This window comes from Mustelus asterias, chromosome 14 (assembly GCF_964213995.1).
Source record: "Mustelus asterias chromosome 14, sMusAst1.hap1.1, whole genome shotgun sequence".
In the NCBI taxonomy this organism is placed as follows: Eukaryota; Metazoa; Chordata; class Chondrichthyes; order Carcharhiniformes; family Triakidae; genus Mustelus; species Mustelus asterias.
In genome coordinates, this window is record NC_135814.1 from 89,758,232 (window position 1) to 89,777,562 (window position 19,331).

At 45.2% G+C, this 19,331-nt stretch overlaps 1 protein-coding gene across 2 annotated transcripts in view; it reads left to right on the forward strand.

Annotated features, from left to right (window-relative positions):
- The first annotated feature begins 11,936 nt into the window (after window positions 1–11,936).
- Window positions 11,937–19,331, forward strand: part of nop58 (NOP58 ribonucleoprotein homolog (yeast)) — a 37,067-nt gene continuing 29,672 nt past the window's right edge. The window contains exon 1 of one of the 2 annotated variants that reach the window (XM_078228875.1): window positions 11,937–12,059. In XM_078228875.1, the coding sequence (XP_078085001.1) occupies window positions 12,015–12,059 (45 nt within the window). In that variant the 5' untranslated portion in view covers window positions 11,937–12,014. The remainder of the gene's footprint in view (window positions 12,060–19,331) is intronic. The other variant, XM_078228874.1, reaches the window with a different exon arrangement.

The window sequence follows — 19,331 nt, forward strand, 5'->3', positions numbered from 1 at the left end:
AATGTGCAAAATGACTGCACACATATAAAATATTGCACTCAAAAGCAACTTGTACATGAAACCTGACGAGGTGCTTTATAAGAAGTTTTTGTCAAAATAGTCAGGTCACTCAATAGATTTCTGTCTAATTTCAATCCCATAGAGGACTATTATAAAATTATAAATTCATGCAGCACTGAAACAGGTTATTCAATTCTTCAAGCCTGTTTTGGCTTTTTGAAAGAATTAATCCAACTCCTCCCACTCTTCTACACTTTCCCCATTGCCCTGCATTTCCCCCTCTCTGTATTTATCCAATTTGCTTTTGAAAGTTATTCATTATTCTGCTTCATCATCCTGACAGGCAGTGCATTCCAGGTCAATCAGATGTGGTATATTCACACTCAACAAGACAGCCTTTACATCATGCTCTGCCCCACTTGAAAGAGCTCTCACATACAACCTATTAATCCATGTTCTTTCAATCGAAACCTTTAAGGAGATACGATTGTCATCCTGGTTGGTGGCTCTGGCATGTGATTGTTAACACCAATGTCCAATGATCCTGGAGCAGGAACACATAGTGTCCACTGATACAGTGTTCCATGACCGTAGATCAAAGTGTATACTCAACTTGTTCCTTAAAATTCTTAAGGTCTATTTTATGATTTCAGTTTTATAGTACGTGCCTCTCTCCAAAAGAGGATCACCATTGTCAGATCTTTCATCGGATGACAAACGTGTCTCCTTAAAGGTTTCAATTGAAAGAATATGGATTAATTAAGTAACGCTAGCTCAGATTTATTAAAGGCAAATGATGAACAACCAACTTGATTGAATTTTTGAACGATGTAACATAGGGGACTGATGAGGGTGATGCAGTCGATATGATGTACATGGACTTAGAGTCATAGAGGTTTACAGCATGGCCCTTTGGCCCAACTTGTCCATGCTGCCCTTTTTTTTAAAACCCTAAACTAATCCCAATTGCCCGCATTTGGCCCATATCCCTCTATACCCATCGTACCCATGTAACTATCTCAATGCTTTTTAAAAGATAAAATTGTACCCGCCTCTACTACTATCTCTGGCAGCTTGTTCCAGACACTCACCACCCTCTGTGTGAAAAAATTGCCCCTCTGGACACTTTTGTATCTCTCCCCTCTCACCTTAAACCTATGCCCTCTAGTTTTAGATTCCCCTACCTTTGGGAAAAGATATTGACTATCTAGCTGATCCGTGCCCCTCGTTATTTTATAGACCTCTATAAGGTCACCCCTCAGCCTCCGACGCTCCAAAGAAAAAAATCCCAGTCTATTCAACCTCTCCTCATAACTCAATCCATCAAGTCCCGGTAGCATCCTAGTAAATCTTTTCTGCACTCTTTCTAGTTTAATAATATCCTTTCTATAATAGGGTGATCAGAATTGCACACAGTATTCCAAGTGTGGCCTTACCAATGTCTTGTACAACTTTAACAAGACGTCCCAACTTCTGTATTCTATGTTCTGACCGATGAAACCAAGCATGCCGAATGCCTTCTTCACCACTCTGTCCACCTGTGACTCCACTTTTAAGGAGCTATAAACATGTACATGACTTCCAAAAGACATTTGATAAATTGCCTGATTTTGATTTGATTTATTGTCACATGTATTAACATACAGTAAAAAGTATTGTTTCTTGCGCGCTATACAGACAAAACATACCATTCATAGAGAAGGAAATGAGTGAGTGCAGAATGTAAGGTTACAGTCATAGCTAGGGTGTAGAGAAGGATCAACTTAATGCAAGGTAAGTCCATTCAAAAGTCTGACAGCAGCAGGGAAGAAGCTGTTCTTGAGTCGGTTGGTACGTGACCTCAGACTTCTGTATCTTTTTCCCGATGGAAGAAGGTGGAAGAGAGAATGTCCGGGTGCGTGGGATCCTTAACTATGCTGGCTGCTTTGCTGAGGCAGCGGGAAATGTAGACAGACTCAATGGATGGAAGGCTGATTTGCGTAATGATTGGGCTATATTCACGACCTTTTGTAGTTCCTTGCGGTCTTGGGCAGAGCAGGAGCCATACCAAGCTGTGATACAACCAGAAAGAATGCTTTCTATGGTGCATCTGTAAAAGTTGGTGAGAGTCGTAGCTGACACGACAAATTTCCTTCAATTACAGGTTTTTCAGCAAAGTGAAAGTCCATGGTATAAAAGGGACTGTGGCAGGATGGAATATAAGTTGACTGAGAGATAAGAAACAGAGTGTAGTGCTGTACAGTTACTTTTCAGACTGAAGGAAGGTATGGGTGTTCCTATGGGTTCAATACTAGCAACGATGTTTTTCTGTATATGAATGTCCTGCATATGAAGAACACAATTTCAAAATTTAACGGTGACACCAAGCTTGGAAGTATTATGAACTGTGAGGAAGATAATGATAGACTTCAAGAGGACGTAGACAGGCTGGATGTATGGATGGTCAGGTGGCAGATGAAATTTATTGTGGAGAAATGTGAAATGATATATTGCAGTAGGAAAAACAAGGCAAGGCAATATAAAAGTTACAATACAAAAAAGGATGCAGGAGCAGAGAGGGCTGTGGATATGTGTGCACCAATTGTTGAAGGTAGCAAGAGGGAAGTGAAGAAAGAGATTAGGTGGCAAAGCAGGTGAAGAAAGTGGTTCACAAGGCAAAGGGATGCTATGTTTCAAAAATAGAATCATAGAGTACAAAAGCAAGGAAGTTATGGTGAACCTTTGTGAAGCAGTCATTCAGCCTCAACAAAGGTGTCATAACCATTTTTTGCCCCACACTTTAGGAAGGATGTGTAGCCATTGGAGAATGTGCAGAAAAGATTTAAGAGGATCGTTCCGGGAGTGAGGGACTTGAATTATATGGATAGATTGGAAAAGCAGAATCAGTTCTCCTTATGAAAGAGAAGGTTGAGAGATTTGATAGAGGTGTTGAACATAATGAGGAGTCTGCATCATGATGATAGTTGATTGTGTGCAGATTTGAATATTAGGTATTTGAGAGCGGCACGGTGGCACAGTGGTTAGCACTGCTGCCTCACAGCGCCAGAGACCCGGGTTCGATTCCCAGCTTGGGTCATTGTGTGGAGTTTGCAAGTTCTCCCCGTGTCTGCGCAGATTTCCTCCGGGTGCTCTGGTTTCCTCCCACAGTCTGAAAGATGTGCTAGTTAGGTGCATTGACCTGAACAGGCACTGGAGTGTGGTGACTAGGAGAGTTTCACAGGAACTTCACTGCAGTGTTAATGCAAGCCTTATTGTGACTAATAAATAAACTTTACTTGACTTTAGGTACTATAGGGTACTCTCCGCTGGTTGGAATCACACCTAGCACTAAGGTAGATTATTGTGGTGGTTGGAGGTCAGCCATCTCAGTTCCACGATATCACTACAGGAGCTTCTCAGGGTAGTGTCCCAGGCCCAACCATCTTCAGATGCTTCATCAATGACTTTCCCTCCATCATAAGGTCAGAAGTGGGGTTGTTTACTGATAAGAAGCCCATGTCTAAATGCAGCAACACTTGGACAATATTACAACTTGGGCTGACAAGTGGCAAGTAACATTCACGCCATACAGTGCCAGGAAATGACCATCTCCAATAACAGAGAATCTAACCGTCTCCCTTTGACATGATGGCATTACCATCGCTGAATACCCCACTATCAACATTGAACTGGATTAGCCATATAGATACTGTAACCACAATAGCAAGTCAGCGGCTCGGAATCCTGTGGTGAATAACTCACCTCCTGACTCCCCAAAGCCTGTCCACAATCTACAAAGAGTCAGAAGTATGATGGAATACTCTCCACTTGCCTGGATGAATGCAGTTCCAACAACACTCAAGAAGCTCAACACCACCAGGGCAAAGCAGCCTGCTTGATTAGCTCCCCATCCACAAACATTCACTCCCTCCACCACCGACACACAGCAGCAACAGTGTGCACCATCTACAAGATGTGCGGCAGGAACTCACCAAGGCTCCTTCGTCAGTACCTTTCAAAGCAACCAATCATCATTTAGAAGGACAAGGGCAGCAGACACATGGGAACACCACAACCTGGAGGTTCCCTCCAAGCTACTCACCATCCTGACCGTCACTGGGTCAAAATCCTGGAACTCTCCCCAGTGGTACTGTGGGTGCACCTACACCACAGGGACTACAGCGGCTCAAGAAGTCAGCTCACCGCCACCTTCTCAAGGGCAATTAGGGAGAGACAATAAATGCTGACCAAGCCAGTAACACCCCCATTCCATGAACAAATTAAAAATCTCTTGGATAAGACACTGTAAGATACACACTGTGCACCTAACCTGGGTGTAGAAGGCCAGAAAAGCAGATTAAGTTATGGTGCTCTTGGAGTTAAATCTGTGACTTTGTGTTGAAATGTAGCAATGGTGATGAGGATAAATACAGAGATATTTCGGTTTATGTCATGGCATTTGCTGGAGCTGATATGTCTGCCATCCAGAGAATTGAGCCATTTGATCTAACAGGTGTAGCCAGTACCATCAGGGTGAAATAGAAAGTGTGGCTGGAGGAATTTGAAGTGCATGCTGACAATCATGGTCCGGTTTTGGACAGTGATGCAGAAAGCACAATGATGGGATTTCTTGTTGCTCAATGTGGGTGTTTCGGTGATGGAGACTGTGGCCAAGTGGCCAACAGCCTGAGCAACTAGACCTGATAGAATTGGACAATCTAAATTAAACAGCAGTAAACAGCCTCTACAGTCAGGCCTGATGGGAATTTGGACTGGCCAAGTTTGAACACTGACACAGCTCAGGGGAGATCAAGGGCAAGTTTGGACTTGCTCTGGAGGCTGGAACTGGAGATGCTCAATCCTGATAGAGCTAACCTTCATGGAGAAAAGCACATGAGCAGCAGAATCAATCCAGCCCAAGATGAGATAGAGGCAATAGCAGAGGCACGTAAACCACAAAATGCCAGTGAAGTGAGAGGTTTCTGGCACTTGTTAACTATTGTGTGAGGTATATTGCTATCTTGACTGATACATTAAGGAAGTTGACGAGAAAGAATGAGCAGTTCAAATTTGATGAAGAACAGAAAGCTGCCTTCAGAGCTTTGAAAGATAGCTTGATAAGTGCTCAAACCCTGGGATACAATGACCCAAATGCACCAACAAAATTCATAGCAGATGCCAGTTCAGTAGGACTTGGGAGCAGTGTTGGTGCAAATGCATGCTGAAGACCTGAGAATCATTATCTATATGAGCAGATCTTTGATAGATTTAGAGAAAGGGTCCTCAGGATTGGTGTGGGCATGTGAAAGATTTCATGTATACTTGTTCAGCATTAAGTTTGAATTGGTGATGGATTACAAGTCATTAGAGATGATTTATGTCCCAGATCCAAATAATGTGCCAGAATCGAAAGAAGGATTTTAAGACCACAGCAGTACAAGTACAAGGTAGTTCAGATTACTGGAACCATGGACTTTGTTGACCCACTGGTATGACGACTGAGAGAGGACAAATCAAACTAAACCTCAGTTGAGAAGGATGCTGAATCCTTCATGCAGTTTGTGGCAGTTCATGCTGCACCCAGAGCAATGACAACTAGAGAAGTTGGAAGAGAGTCAACAAAGATCCAGAATTGGATGACATCAGACAAAGAATCAAAGCTGGAAATTAGGAGAATTTTCCATTTAAGACATACATTGTTACACAAGGTGAACTGTGCAGAAATGGGAAGTATGTTTTCAGAGACAGCAGACATGTAATGCCACAAAAGCTAAGGCCTAAGCTAATGACATTAGCTCTTGAGGGTCACTTGGGAGGGGGTTGGCACTAAGTAAAATTTACGAACCAAAATATAGCGGTCAGGGATGTTGAAAAATGAGGAACGGTTTATCAAAATATGTCATGGATGTCAAATTCTCAACATACCCAATCCAGTAGAACCAGTACACAGCCCACTGTTACTGGCTTGTCCAAGGGAAGTTGTAGCAGTTAATTTCTTAGGCCCACTTCCATCGGCAGAGTGCATACTAATGGCGATTGATTACTACAGCCTATGAGTACTATGAATATGTTGCAATGAAGTCCACAAAATTGGAGAAAACTGCAGTGACTGAAATATTTACAAGGCACAGTCTATTGCTCACTCTGTATTCAGACAGTGGGCCACAATTCATTTCACAGACCTCTAGAGATAGGCACTCACCATCAAAGAGCAACTCCTAAATGGCCAAAGACAAACTGGGAAGAGGAATAGCAAAACCAATAGACTAATAAAAGCAAAGTATGTGGATACTGGAAATTGAAATAAAAACAGAAAGTGTAGGTTAAACTCAGCAGGTCTAGCAGCATCTGTGGAGAGAGAAACAGAGTTAACATTTTGAGTCCATATGACTCTTCTTTCGAACTGAAAAGGGGATAAAATGTAAGAATTATACAGTTGGGGAGGGAGGGTGGGCAGAATTGAAGGTCAGGGATAGGTCAGACATGAGACATAATGGGTGTTGTTGTGCCTGCCGCACAGTGTTTTTAACCCTTACACGGTGGACAAAGCATTGTGAGTCGACTTCTTGTTAGTACAGTAATATTTATTGACACACACTATTGATGCTAATCACCCACACAATCAATACCAAGTTATTTGCAAAATCCTAATGTTCAAGTTCAATACTAGACCTTGATTTAACTTTTGCGTGACTGGCAAGTACCCAGGCAGATATTGCCCTTCATCTGCGTGTTGGTCTCTGTAGTCCTCTGCGTAGTCTGGTCCTTCAGTCTGGTCTGATACTCTGGCTCTGGTCTTCCTTCCGTCTTTGCTGTGGTGGGTGTCCTTGTGCTGGTTGTTGCTGGTGGTGGTCACCATTGTTGTCATTCATGAGAGAGAGAGAGATCCTTCTGTTTCTCTCTCCACAGATGCTGCTAGACCTGCTGAGTTTAACCTACACTTTCTGTTTTTATTTCAATTTCCAGTATCCACATACTTTGCTTTTATTAGTCTATTGGTTTTGCTATTCCTCTTCCCAGTTTGCCTTTGGCCACTTAGGAGTTGCTCTTTGATGGTGAGTGCCTATCTCTAGAGGTCTGTGAAATGAACCTTTTATCTTCATTGGTTTTGTGCCTTTTTTGGTTATTGCCAGTCAATCGATCAGGGCTTGATCACCCTGATCGATAGAGTCCAATCAGGTGCTGCCATACCTATCTCTGAGTGTGTACCAAACAGCCATGCCTGTCGGTGCTGGAGACACATAGGTCACATACCTCCCTCCCAAATAAGGGGTGAAGGTGCCCTGTGTCTGGTAAACAACTCTGTTTGACCAGAAAGTGTCCATTGTCTTTGAGATGGCCTTTGTCCTGTGTATTCAAAATTCTGCAGTTGCAGCCTGTTTATCTCTGTTCAATTTCTTTTGAGGCTGCAGCCCATCCATTTCTGTACATGGCCAATTATCCCAGCATGCTTTGTAAATCACCATCTTAGGTGGCCCATTTGGTCACAGTGTTAATGGTAACAATGTGGACTGAAGAAGTGCTAATAGTGGCATAAAGGTAAGATAGCACAATATGTTAATAAGAGAAGAAAGGTCAGTGCTCAGCGGGAACAAAACTGAAAATCAAGGGACAGATGACTGTGTGGGGGAGAGGAGGAGTTGTATTGGATAAACCAAGGGAACCAAAAAAGTAAAAAGGGGTCAAGATGGAGGGAAAAGGTCACAATCTGAAGTTGTTGAACTCAATGTTGAGTCTGGAAGGTTGTAAGGTGCCTAATCGGAAGATGAGGTTTCATTCTTCTAATTTGTGGTGGGCATCACTGGAGCATTGCAGCAGGCCTAGGATGGACATGTAAGCTTGAGAGCAAGATGCTGAGTTGAAATGGCAAGCGACAGGAAGGCTGTAGTGATGTTTGCGGACAGACCAAAGGTATTCCGCAAAGCAGTCACCCAGCTTGCGTTTAGTCCCCCTAGTGTAGAGGAGACCATATTGGGAGCAGTGAATACAGTAGACCAAATTGAAGGAAGTGCAAGTAAAATTTTGCATCACTTGAAAGGGGCTCGGCCAGTGAGGAGGGAGGAGAAAAAGAGATAGGTGTTGCACCTTCAGCAATTGCATGGAAGGTCTGTGGAAAGAGGATGAGGGGCTGGGGCGATGGGGGAGTGGGCCAGGGTGTCACAGAGGGAATGGTCTCTGCGAAATGCTAATGGAGTAGGGGAACGGTGAGGGGAAATATATGTTTCATGGTGGCATCGTGGCAAAAGTGGCGGGGGATGATCCTTTGAATGCAGAGGTTGGTGGGGTGAAATGAAGAACCCTGTCGTGGTTTTGGGTGTGAGGGGAATGGGTGAGGGCAGAGTTGCGAGAGATGTGTTGGACACAGTTGAGTACCCTATCAACCACAGTTGGCGGAGGGGTGGTAAAACCTGGTTGAGGAAAGATGCAGAAAAACTGGAAGCACTGTTTTTAAAGGTGACATCATCAACACAGATGCGACAGAGGTGGAGAAACCAGGAAGTGGGATGGAGTTCTTACAGGGAGTGGAGTGTGAGGAGCTGGAGTCAAGGTAGCTGTGAGAGTCAGTGGGTTTGCTCAGGTGAGGGTAAAGATTGAGCCTTGCTGTCAAGTATAGATCATCTTTACAGACTATAATGGGAAAGAGCTCAGCTGAGCTGCTATTTGGACAGTAAGAAGTCTCACAACACCAGGTTAAAGTCCAACAGGTCTATTTGTTGGACTTTAACCTGGTGTTGTGAGACTTCTTACTGTGTTTACCCCAGTCCAACGCCGGCATCTCCACATTATGACTGCTATTTGGACGCATGATATGCACCAAGATGCCAGAGCTGAGGGACATGAATCAGTCATTGATTAGGAGATTGGAGAAAATAATGCTGAAAGAATGTTGCAAAGTTTTATGCAGACCGCAGAAGAGAAGCTAGACAGTTGGATGTGATGCCAGGTGATGAAGTCCTGCTGAGCTAGGAGAGTCCAAGTAAGATGGATACGCTATTTTATCCCAAGTTATATACTATCATTGCCAAGAAGAGAAACAGTGTGACTTTGTAGCGACCAGAAGGCATCCATGGCTGACGAGGGAAGTCAAGGATAGCATAAAAACAAAAGCATACAAAGTGGCAAGAATTAGTGGGAAGCCAGAGGATTGGGAAACCTTTAAAAGTGAGCAGAGGACAACTAAAAAAGCAATAAGGGGGGAGAAGATGAAATATGAGTGTAAGTTAGCTAGTAATATAAAAGAAGATAGGAAGAGTTTTTTCAATATATACAAGGTACAAGAGAGGCAAAAATAGCCATTGGGCCACTAGAAAATGAGGCTGGAGAAGTAATAATAGGAAACAAAGCAATAGCAGAGGAACTGAATGGTTACTGAATCAGTCTTCACGGTGGAAGACACCAGTGGGATGCCAGAGCTCCAGCAGAGTCAGGGGGCACAGGTGAGTATTATGGCCATCACTAAGGAGAAGGTTCTGGGGAAACTGAAAGGTCTGAAGGTGGATAAATCACCTGAACCGGATGGATTACACCCTAGGGTTCTAAAAGAGATAACTGAGGAAATTGTGGAGGAATTGGTGGTGATCTTTCAGGAATCACTGGAGGCAGGGAGGGTAAACACAGTAAGAGTTTTAACAACACCAGGTTAAAGTCCAACAGGTTTATTTGGTAGCAAATGCCATTAGCTTTCGGAGCGCTGCTCCTTCGTCAGGAGGAAATCTGACGAAGGAGCAGCGCTCCGAAAGCTAATGGCATTTGCGACCAAATAAACCTGTTGGACTTTAACCTGGTGTTGTTAAAACTCTTACTGTGTTTACCCCAGTCCAACGCCGGCATCTCCACATCATGGCAGGGAGGGTACCAGAGGACTGGAAAGTAGCGAATGTAACACCCCTGTTTAAGAAGGGAGGGAGGCAGCAGGCAGGAAATCATAGGCCAGTTAGCCTGACTTCGGTCATTGACAAGATTTTAGAGTCCGTTATTAAAGATGCGATGGCAGAGTACTTGGAAGTGCATGATAAAGTAGGACTGAGTCAGCACGGCTTTGTCAAGGGGAGGTCATGTCTAATAAATCTGTTAGAGTTCTTTGAGGAAGTAACAAGGAAATTAGATAAAGGAGAGCCAGTGGGTATGATTTATTTAGATTTCCAGAAGGCCTTTGACAAGGTGCCACATAGGAGACTGTTAAATAAATGAAGTGCCCATGGTGTTAAGGGTAAGATCCTGGCATGGATAGAGGATTGGCTGACTGGCAGAAGGCAGAGAGTGGGGATAAAGGGGTCTTTTTCAGGATGGCAGCCGGTGACTAGTGGTGTGCCTCAGGGGTCAGTGCTGGGAGCACAACTTTTCACAATATGCATTAGCGATTTGGAGGAAGGAACTGAAGGTACTGTTGCTAAGTTTGCAGACGATACAAAGATATGTAGAGGGACAGGTAGTATTGAGGAAGCAGGGGTGCTGCAGAAGGACTTGGACGGGTTGGGAGAGTGGGCAAAGAAGTGGCAGATGGAATACAATGTGGAAAAGTGTGAGGTTATGCGCTTTGGAAGGAGGAACAGAGGCATAGACTATTTTCTAAATGGGAAAATGCTTAGGAAATCAGAAACACAAAGGGACTTGGGAGTCCTTGGTCAAGATTCTCTTAAAGTTAACGTGTAGGTTCAGCCAGCAGTTAGGAAGGCAAATGCAATGTTAGCATTCATGTCGAGAGGGCTAAGATTTCAGAGCAGGGATGTACTTCTGAGGCTATATAAGGTTCTAGTTAGACCCCATTTGGAGTACTGTGAGCAGTTTTGGGCCCCGTATCTAAGGAAGGATGTGCTGGCCTTGGAAAGGGTCCAGAGGAGGTTCACAAGAATGATCCCTGGAATGAAGAGCTTGTCATATGAGGAACGGTTGAGGACTCTGGATCTGGACTCGTTGGAGTTTAGAAGGATGAAGGAGGATCTTATTGAAACTTACAGGATACTGCGAGGCCTGGGTAGAGTGGATGTGGAGAGGATGGTTCCACTAGTAGGAAAAACTAGAACCAGAGGGCACAACTTCAGGCTAAAGGGACGATCCTTTAAAACAGAAATGAGGACAAATTTCTTCAGCCAGACAGTGGTGATTCTGTGAAACTCTTTGCTGCAGAAGGCTGTGGAGGCCAGGTCAGAGTGTCTTTAAGACAGAGATGGATAGATTCTTGATTAATAAGGGGATCAGGGGTTATGGGGAAAAGGCAGGAGAATGGGGATAAGAAAAAAATCAGCCATGATTGAATGGCGGAGCAGACTTGATGGGCTGAATGGCCTAATTCTGCTCCTATGTCTTATGGTTCTATTCTAAGGAAGTCCTGAGGAGAGATGATTGTGTCAGGACTTGAATATTAGATACTATATAATATTCCGATAAGATACTGTAAGTTACAGTTTGTACTACATGCGGGATGGAAGATCAGATAGCAGATGCTGAAAAGTTAGCCAGCGTGCAGATGATGTTATTTAATTTTTTGGTAAATGATGTTATTCTTTTAGGTAAGTCTATGACTTCAAGTGTTGTTCTTTCAACCTAAGATGTGACAGTCTGGCCAGAGAAAATACAGAAAAATTGGACCGATTGGTATAAGGTGGCGAACTAGATAACACCAATTTAAGGTGAATAGCAAAAGAATGAAGACAAGGTGAGGAAAAATATTTGGACTGGGATGCACCACAGAATAGTGTGCTGGAAGAAATTTAGTCGTGGTTTTTAAAAGGAAATTGGCTAATTACCTGAAGATTAACAAATTGCAAAGTTACAGGGAGAAGGCAGGAGAGCGGGGCTAGGTGAATAGCTGCTGCAGAGAGCTAGCAGAGGCATGATGGGCAGAATAGCTTCTCAGAGCGGCGCTGGTTCTCTGATGGGCTGGAAATACTCCTCGCCCCGCCTCCTCCAACATCCTGCAGACGCGCGGAATTGCCCTGCACCTCCCCCCGCCCCCCAGCTTCCGGGAGGTGCGCATGCGTCAGTTGGGCAGTAGGCCGCGTGGTGTTGGCTGTGGGATTGAGTGAGGAGGCGCCATGTTAGTGCTGTTCGAGACCGCGGCCGGCTATGCCATCTTCAAGGTAAAGCTTCATAGGGGAGGGGGCACACTGAGCCCGGGGCCTCATTGCCAGACCGCCTCTGGCCCCTCACCTCCTCTCTCACACCCCTGACCTACTCTCCCCTTTCCCCACCCGGCCTCCTCTCGCCGGCCTCGGGCCTCATTGCCGAGCCTTTTCTCTCCCCACACCCCCCCCCCCCCCCCGCTTCTCTGCCGACTCTTTCCCTCACGACTTTGGCCGCCTTTTTTCTCCTGGCCCGGGCCTCACCACCGCTCCCCCTCTCGCCCCCCGGGCCTTCTCTTTCCCCATTCTCGGCCTCCTCCCCGCGCACACGTGCCTGCCAGGGCGGCCCCATACTATTCTGGACTCGTATCTGTCGTCACAGCAATGCCAGAATCTATCTTGTTGAAACGTATATCACTTTTGCTCTTTCCGCTGTCTTCATGCCTGTCTGTACAGCTGAGGCAGCCATCAGGCCATGTACTTGGCACTGGCTGAACTCCCCTGATGAACCATCACTCGGATCAGTATTCGGAATCGAATACTGGTTGGAGAGCGAGCTGCAGTCGGGAGGGAGGCTTCTGCACCGCGAGCCAGTTTCCTTTTCACTGCTTGCTGCTTCCCAACCCATCACATTTTGATAATGTTCATGTGAAGTTCCTTGAAAAATTTTCGTATATTTAAGATGCTAGTAGTTTTTAAAATTTTAATTCTGATGTTAGTGGCCAATAAAGTCATTTGAAAGGAAGCAAGGTTTATCAGAGGTTATCTCCCTCTTCTATTTGTCCATTTTCGTTGCATCACTTGCTGTTTCTCTTTTAACAGCCCAAGTAACAGCTTCATTTAAAAAAAAATTAAGTTATAGGATGTGGGTGTCACTGGCAAGGCTAGCATTTATTGCCCATCCTTGGTTGTCCTTCAGAGATGGTGGTGATCTGCTGCCTTGAACTGCTGCAGTCCCTGGGGTGTAGGTACACCCACATTATTGTTAGGGAGGGAATTCCAGGATTTTGGAAGGAATTGCGATATATTTCTAAGTTTGGCGAGTGAGTTGGAGGGGAAACTTCAAGTAGTGGTTTTTCCAGGTGTCTGCTGCTCTTGTCCTTCTAAGTGGTAGTGGTTGAGGTTTTGGAAGGTGCTGCCTAAGGAACCCTGGTGAGTTCCTGCATTGTATCTTACAGATGCTCCACACAGCTGCCACTGTTCATCAGTGCTGGAGGGATTAAATGCTTCTGGAAGGGGTAACAGTCGGGCGAGCTGCCTGGTCCTGGAAGCTTCTTGAGTGTTGTTAGGGCTCTACTCATCCAGGCAAGTGGAGAGTATTCTATCGGACTCCTGACTTGTGCCTTTTAGTTGGTGGATAGGCTTTGGGGAGTCAGGAGCTGAGTTACTTGCCACACGATTCCTTGCCTTTCACCGCTGTGGTCACCCCCACCCCTCACAGTATTTATATGGCTGGTCCATTTCAGTTTCTGGTCAATTGTAACACCCAGAATGTTGAATATGGGGGATTCGATGATGGTAATGCCATTGAATGTCATTGCGCAATGGATGGATCCTCTTTTCTTGGAGATGGTCGCTGTCTGGCACTTGTTGGGCGCAAATGTTACTTGCCGCTTGTCAGCCCAACCTTGGACATTGTCCAGGTCTTGCTGCATTTGAGCACAAGCTGCTTCAATTTTGATTTATTATTGTTACGTGTATGAGTATAAAGTGAAAAGTATTGTTTCTTGTGTGTTATGCAGACAAAGCATACGGTTCATAGAGAAGGAGAGGGTGCAAAATGTAGTGTTACAGTCATAGCTTGATAAAGATCAATTTAATGTAAAGTAGGCCTATTTTCAAAAGTCTGATGGTAGCAGGGAAAAAGCTGATCTTGAGTTGGTTGGTATGTGATCTCAGACTTTATCTTTTTCCTGACGGAAGAAGGTGGCAGAGTGGGGTGTGTATGGTCCTTGATTATGCTGGCTGCTTTTCCGAGGCAGTGAAAGTGTTGACAGAGGCAATGGGTAGAAGACTGGATTTGTGATGTACCGGGCTTTGTTCACAACACTTTGTACTTTCTTGCGGTCTTGGACAGATCAGGAGCCATACCAAACTGAAAGAACCAGAAAGGATGCTTTCTCTGGTGCATCTGTAAAGATTTGGTGAGAATTGTAGCTGACATGCTGAATTTCCTTCGCTTCCTGAGAAAGTAGTGGTGTTGGTGGGCTTTCTTAACTATAGCGTCGGCGTGGTGGGACCAGGGCAGGTTGTTGGTGATCTGGACACCTGAAAACCTGAAGCTCTCGACTATTTCCACTTCATCCCTGTTGATATAGACAAGGGCATGTCCTCCATTACGCTTCCTGAAGTCGATGCCGAGCTCCTTCGTTTTGCTGACATTGAGGGACAGATTATTGTTGTAATAATTCACCAGATTCTCTATCTCTTACCTGTACTCTGTTTCAGCATTGTTTAAGATCTGACCCACTACCGTGGTATCATCAGCAAACTTGAAAATCGAGTTGGAGGGAAACTTGGCCATGCAGTCATAGGCTGTATAAGGAGTATAATATGGGGCTGAGGACACAGCCTTGCAGGCATTGGTGTTGAGGATAATTGTGGAGGTGATGGTGTTGCTATCCTTACTGTGGGTTAGGAAGTCTAAGGTCCAGTCGCAGAGGGAGGAGCTGAGCCCTAGGCCATGGAGTTTGGAGATGAGTTTTGAATGAATAATGGTGTTGAAGCTGAGCTGTAGTTAATAAATAGGAGTCTGATGTAAGTGTCTTTGTTATCCAGGTGTTCCAGGGTTGAGTGTAGGGCCAGGCAGATGGCGTCTGGTGTGGACCGGTTGCGGCAATAGTGGGTCCAGGCTATCTAGGAGGCCTGAATTGATCTGTGCTATGACTAACTTTTCAAAGCACTTTATGATTAAACTAGATAGGTTGGGGGGAGGGGAGCTAGAAGAGTTGACTAGGATCAAGGAACTAATTGATGGGGGGGAGGATGCAGGGGTAAGGGGAATTACAAAATTAATGGTAGAGGAGAGGGTACAAGTGAATGAAGGCGGTAATTTAGATAAGGGAGTAGAGGGAGAGGGTGTTCGCGACTCATCAAAGCGGGTCCAGATAAAAGCTGGAATAAGGACACTTTGCCTGAATGCACGAAGCATTCGGAACAAGGTAAATGAGTTGATGGTGCAAATCAGCACAAGTGGGTACGATCTAGTGGCCATTACAGAAACGTGGCTGAAAGGTGACCAGGACTGGGAGATGAATATCCAGGGGTATCAGGCGTTTAGGAAGAATAGACAGGAAGGAAAAGGTGGTGGGGTCGCGCTATTAATAAGAGATAATATCAGGGTAGTACTGAGGGATGACATAGGCTCTGAGGAACAAAACGTGGAATCATTATGGGTAGAGATGAGGAATAGTAGAGGGAGAAAGACACTAGTAGGTGTGGTATATAGGCCCCCAAATAATAATGTTGAGGTAGGGAGGGCTATAAACAAGCAGATAAGGGATGCGTGTAAAAACGGAACGGCAATAATCATGGGGGACTTCAACATGCACATTGACTGGCAGACTCAAGTCAGTAAGGGTGGAATGGAGGAAGAGTTCTTAGAATGCTGTCGGGATAGTTTCCTTGAACAGCATGTTACGGAACCGACGAGGGAACGAGCTATTTTGGATCTGGTATTGTGTAACGAGGTAGGTAGAATTAAGGATCTTATTGTGAAGGACCCTCTTGGGTCTAGTGACCACAATATGGTCGAATTTCTGATTCAGATGGAAGAGGAGAAAGTTTGGTCCCAAACCAGTGTCCTCTGTTTGAACAGAGGGAAATATGATAGGATGAGGGATGAATTGGCTAAGGTAGACTGGGAGAGCAGGCTGGCAGGTAGGATAGCTGAGGAACAGTGGAGGATTTTTAAGGAGATCCTTTTCAGTTCTCAGCAAAAATATATTCCAGCAAAAAACAAGGATTGTAAGAAAAGGGAGAACCAGCCGTGGATAACGAAGGAAATAAAGGAGAGTATTAAAATAAAAACAGCTGCGTACAGAGTGGCCAAAAATAGTGGAGAAACAAGTGATTGGGAAAAATTTAAGAAACAACAAAGAGAGACTAAGAAAGCGATAAAGAAAGGAAGGATAGACTATGAAGCTAGGCTAGCAATTAATATAAAAAATGATAGTAAAAGTTTTTATAAATATATAAAAAGGAATAGAGTGGCTAGAGTGAATGTTGGACCCTTGGAGGACGAGAGGGGGGAGTTAATAGTGGGAAATGAGGATATGGCTGAGTCTTTAAATAAGTTTTTTGTGTCGGTCTTCACGGTGGAGGACACAAATAGTTTGCCAAATATTAACGATAGAGGGTTGGCAGCAGGAGAAATACTTAATACAATTAATGTTACCAGAGAGGCAGTGCTGGGTAGACTAATGGGACTGAAGGTGGACAAGTCCCCGGGTCCGGATGGAATGCATCCCAGGGTATTGAAAGAAATGTCAGAGGTAATAGTGGATGCGTTAGTGATTATTTATCAAAACTCGTTGCATTCTGGGGTAGTGCCGGTTGATTGGAAAACGGCTAATGTTACGCCGCTGTTTAAAAAAGGAAGGAGACAAAAGGCGGGTAACTATAGGCCGGTCAGCTTAACGTCTGTAGTAGGGAAAATGCTGGAATCCATTATTAAAGAGGAGATAGCAGGGCATCTGGATAGAAATGGTTCGATCAATCAGACGCAGCATGGATTCATGAGGGGAAAGTCGTGCTTGACGAACATGTTGGATTTTTATGAAGATGTGACTAGGGCGGTTGATGGAGGAGAACCGGTGGATGCGGTGTTTTTGGATTTCCAAAAGGCGTTTGATAAGGTGCCCCATAAAAGGCTGCTGAAGAAGATTAGGGCACACGGAGTTGGGGGTAGTGTGTTAAAGTGGATTGGGGATTGGCTATCCGACAGGAAGCAAAGAGTCGGAATAAATGGGTGTTTTTCCGGTTGGAGGAAGGTAACTAGTGGCGTGCCGCAGGGATCGGTACTCGGGCCGCAACTATTTACCATTTATATAGATGATCTGGAGGAGGGGACGGAGTGTAGGGTAACGAAGTTTGCAGACGACACAAAGATAAGTGGAAAAGTGAATCGTGTGGAGGACGGAGAAGATCTGCAGAGAGATTTGGACAGGCTGAGTGAGTGGGCGAGGATATGGCAAATGGAGTATAACGTTGATAAATGCGAGGTTATACACTTTGGAGGAAATAATAACAAATGGGATTACTATCTCAATGGAAACAAATTAAAACATGCTACCGTGCAAAAGGACCTGGGGGTCCTTGTGCATGAGACGCAAAAGCCCAGTCTGCAGGTACAACAGGTGATCAAGAAGGCAAATGGGATGTTGGCCTATATCGCGAGGGGGATAGAATATAAAAGCAGGGATGTCTTGATGCACCTGTACAGGGCATTGGTGAGGCCGCAGCTGGAATACTGTGTGCAGTATTGGTCCCCTTATATGAGGAAGGATATATTGGCATTGGAGGGAGTGCAGAGAAGGTTCACCAGGTTGATACCGGAGATGAAGGGTTTGGATTATGAGGAGAGGCTGAGGAGATTGGGTTTGTACTCGTTGGAGTTTAGAAGGATATGGGGGGATCTTATGGAGACTTATAAGATAATGCGGGGGCTGGATAGGGTGGAGGCGGAGAGATTCTTTCCACTTAGTAAGGAAGTTAAAACTAGAGGACACAGCCTCAAAATAAAGGGGGGTCGGTTTAAGACAGAGTTGAGGAGGAACTTCTTCTCCCAGAGGGTGGTGAATCTCTGGAATTCTCTGCCCACTGAGGTGGTGGAGGCTACCTCGCTGAATATGTTTAAAGCGCGGATGGATGGATTCCTGATCGGTAAGGGAATTAAGGGTAATGGGGATCAGGCGGGTAAGTGGTACTGATCCACGTCAGATCAGCCATGATCTTATTGAATGGCGGGGCAGGCTCGAGGGGCTAGATGGCCTACTCCTGCTCCTATTTCTTATGTTCTTATGATGATAGATGTCAGAATCACCACATGATAGCTTTTAAGGCACGCTGCCTGGCTTTCCTTTGGTTCAGGGATGATGGTCGTCATCTTGAAGTAGGTAGGGATCTCAGGTCGTTGTAAAGAGAGGTTAAAGATGCCTACGAATACCCCCGCCAGCTGGTTCACGCAGGATCTGAGTGCTCGTTTGGGTACTCCATCCGGGCCAGTCGCTTTCCATGAATGGACTTATGAGAAGGCTGATCTGACGTCTGTGGCAGTGACCTTGGATACCGGTTCAGCTGAGGCTTCCAGGGAAGAGGGCGTGCTCTCACTCTCTTCTTGCTCATAATCGGCGTAGAATGCTTTGAGCTCATTGGGGAAGGGTGCACTGGTGCTGGCGATTCTACATGCCTTTACCTGTTATGTCTTGCAGACCTTGCCGTAATCGGTGGGAGTCTGTGTGGCTGGCCTGGGACTCCAGCTTGGTCTGATGCTGTCTCTTGGCATCTTTGGTTACCCATAGATCGTATCTGGATTTCTTGTATAGGTTGTCTGACTTGAATGCCTTGGACCTGGACTTCAGCAAGCAGTGGCTGTCCCTGTTCATCCATGGTTTCCAGTTTGGGGAAACACAGATTTGCTTCTTTGGTCCACAGTCTTCTACAGACTTACGAATGAATTTTGTTACGGTAGTGGCGCACTCATTCAGGTTGGTCGCTGAGTCCACTGACTTGAAGCAGTCCCATGGGAGATCATCTGATTCCTCAGACCAACATTGCATGACTTTCTCTATTGGATTCTCCCGTTTCAGTTTTTGCTTGTAAGCCGGAAGCAGGAGCGCAGCCTCGTGATCTAATTTGCCAAAGTATGGACAGGCAGTAGAGTGGTAGGCACATTTGATGTTTGTGTAGTAGTGGTCTGGGATGTTTGGGCCTCTGGTGGAACAGGAGACATGTTGGTGGTATCTTGATAGGGCATTTTTGAGCTTGGTCTGGTTGAATTCCCCGGACATAATGAACAAGGCCTTGGGCTGTTTCGTCTCAAGGCTATTTGTGATGGTGTATATTTTGTTTGGCGCAGTCTTCACGTCCACATTGGGTGGGATGTAAACTGCTGTCAGGATCACGAGGTGAACTCCCGCAGAAGGTAGTAGGGGTGGCATTTCAGCGTCAGGTATTTTGGGTCCAGGGAGCAGAAACTCGCCAGTGTTGCTACGTCTAAGCACCAAGCGGTGTTGATTAGAAGGCAGATCCCTAGCCTTGCCTGAGGTTGCAGTATGGTCCATTTGATGA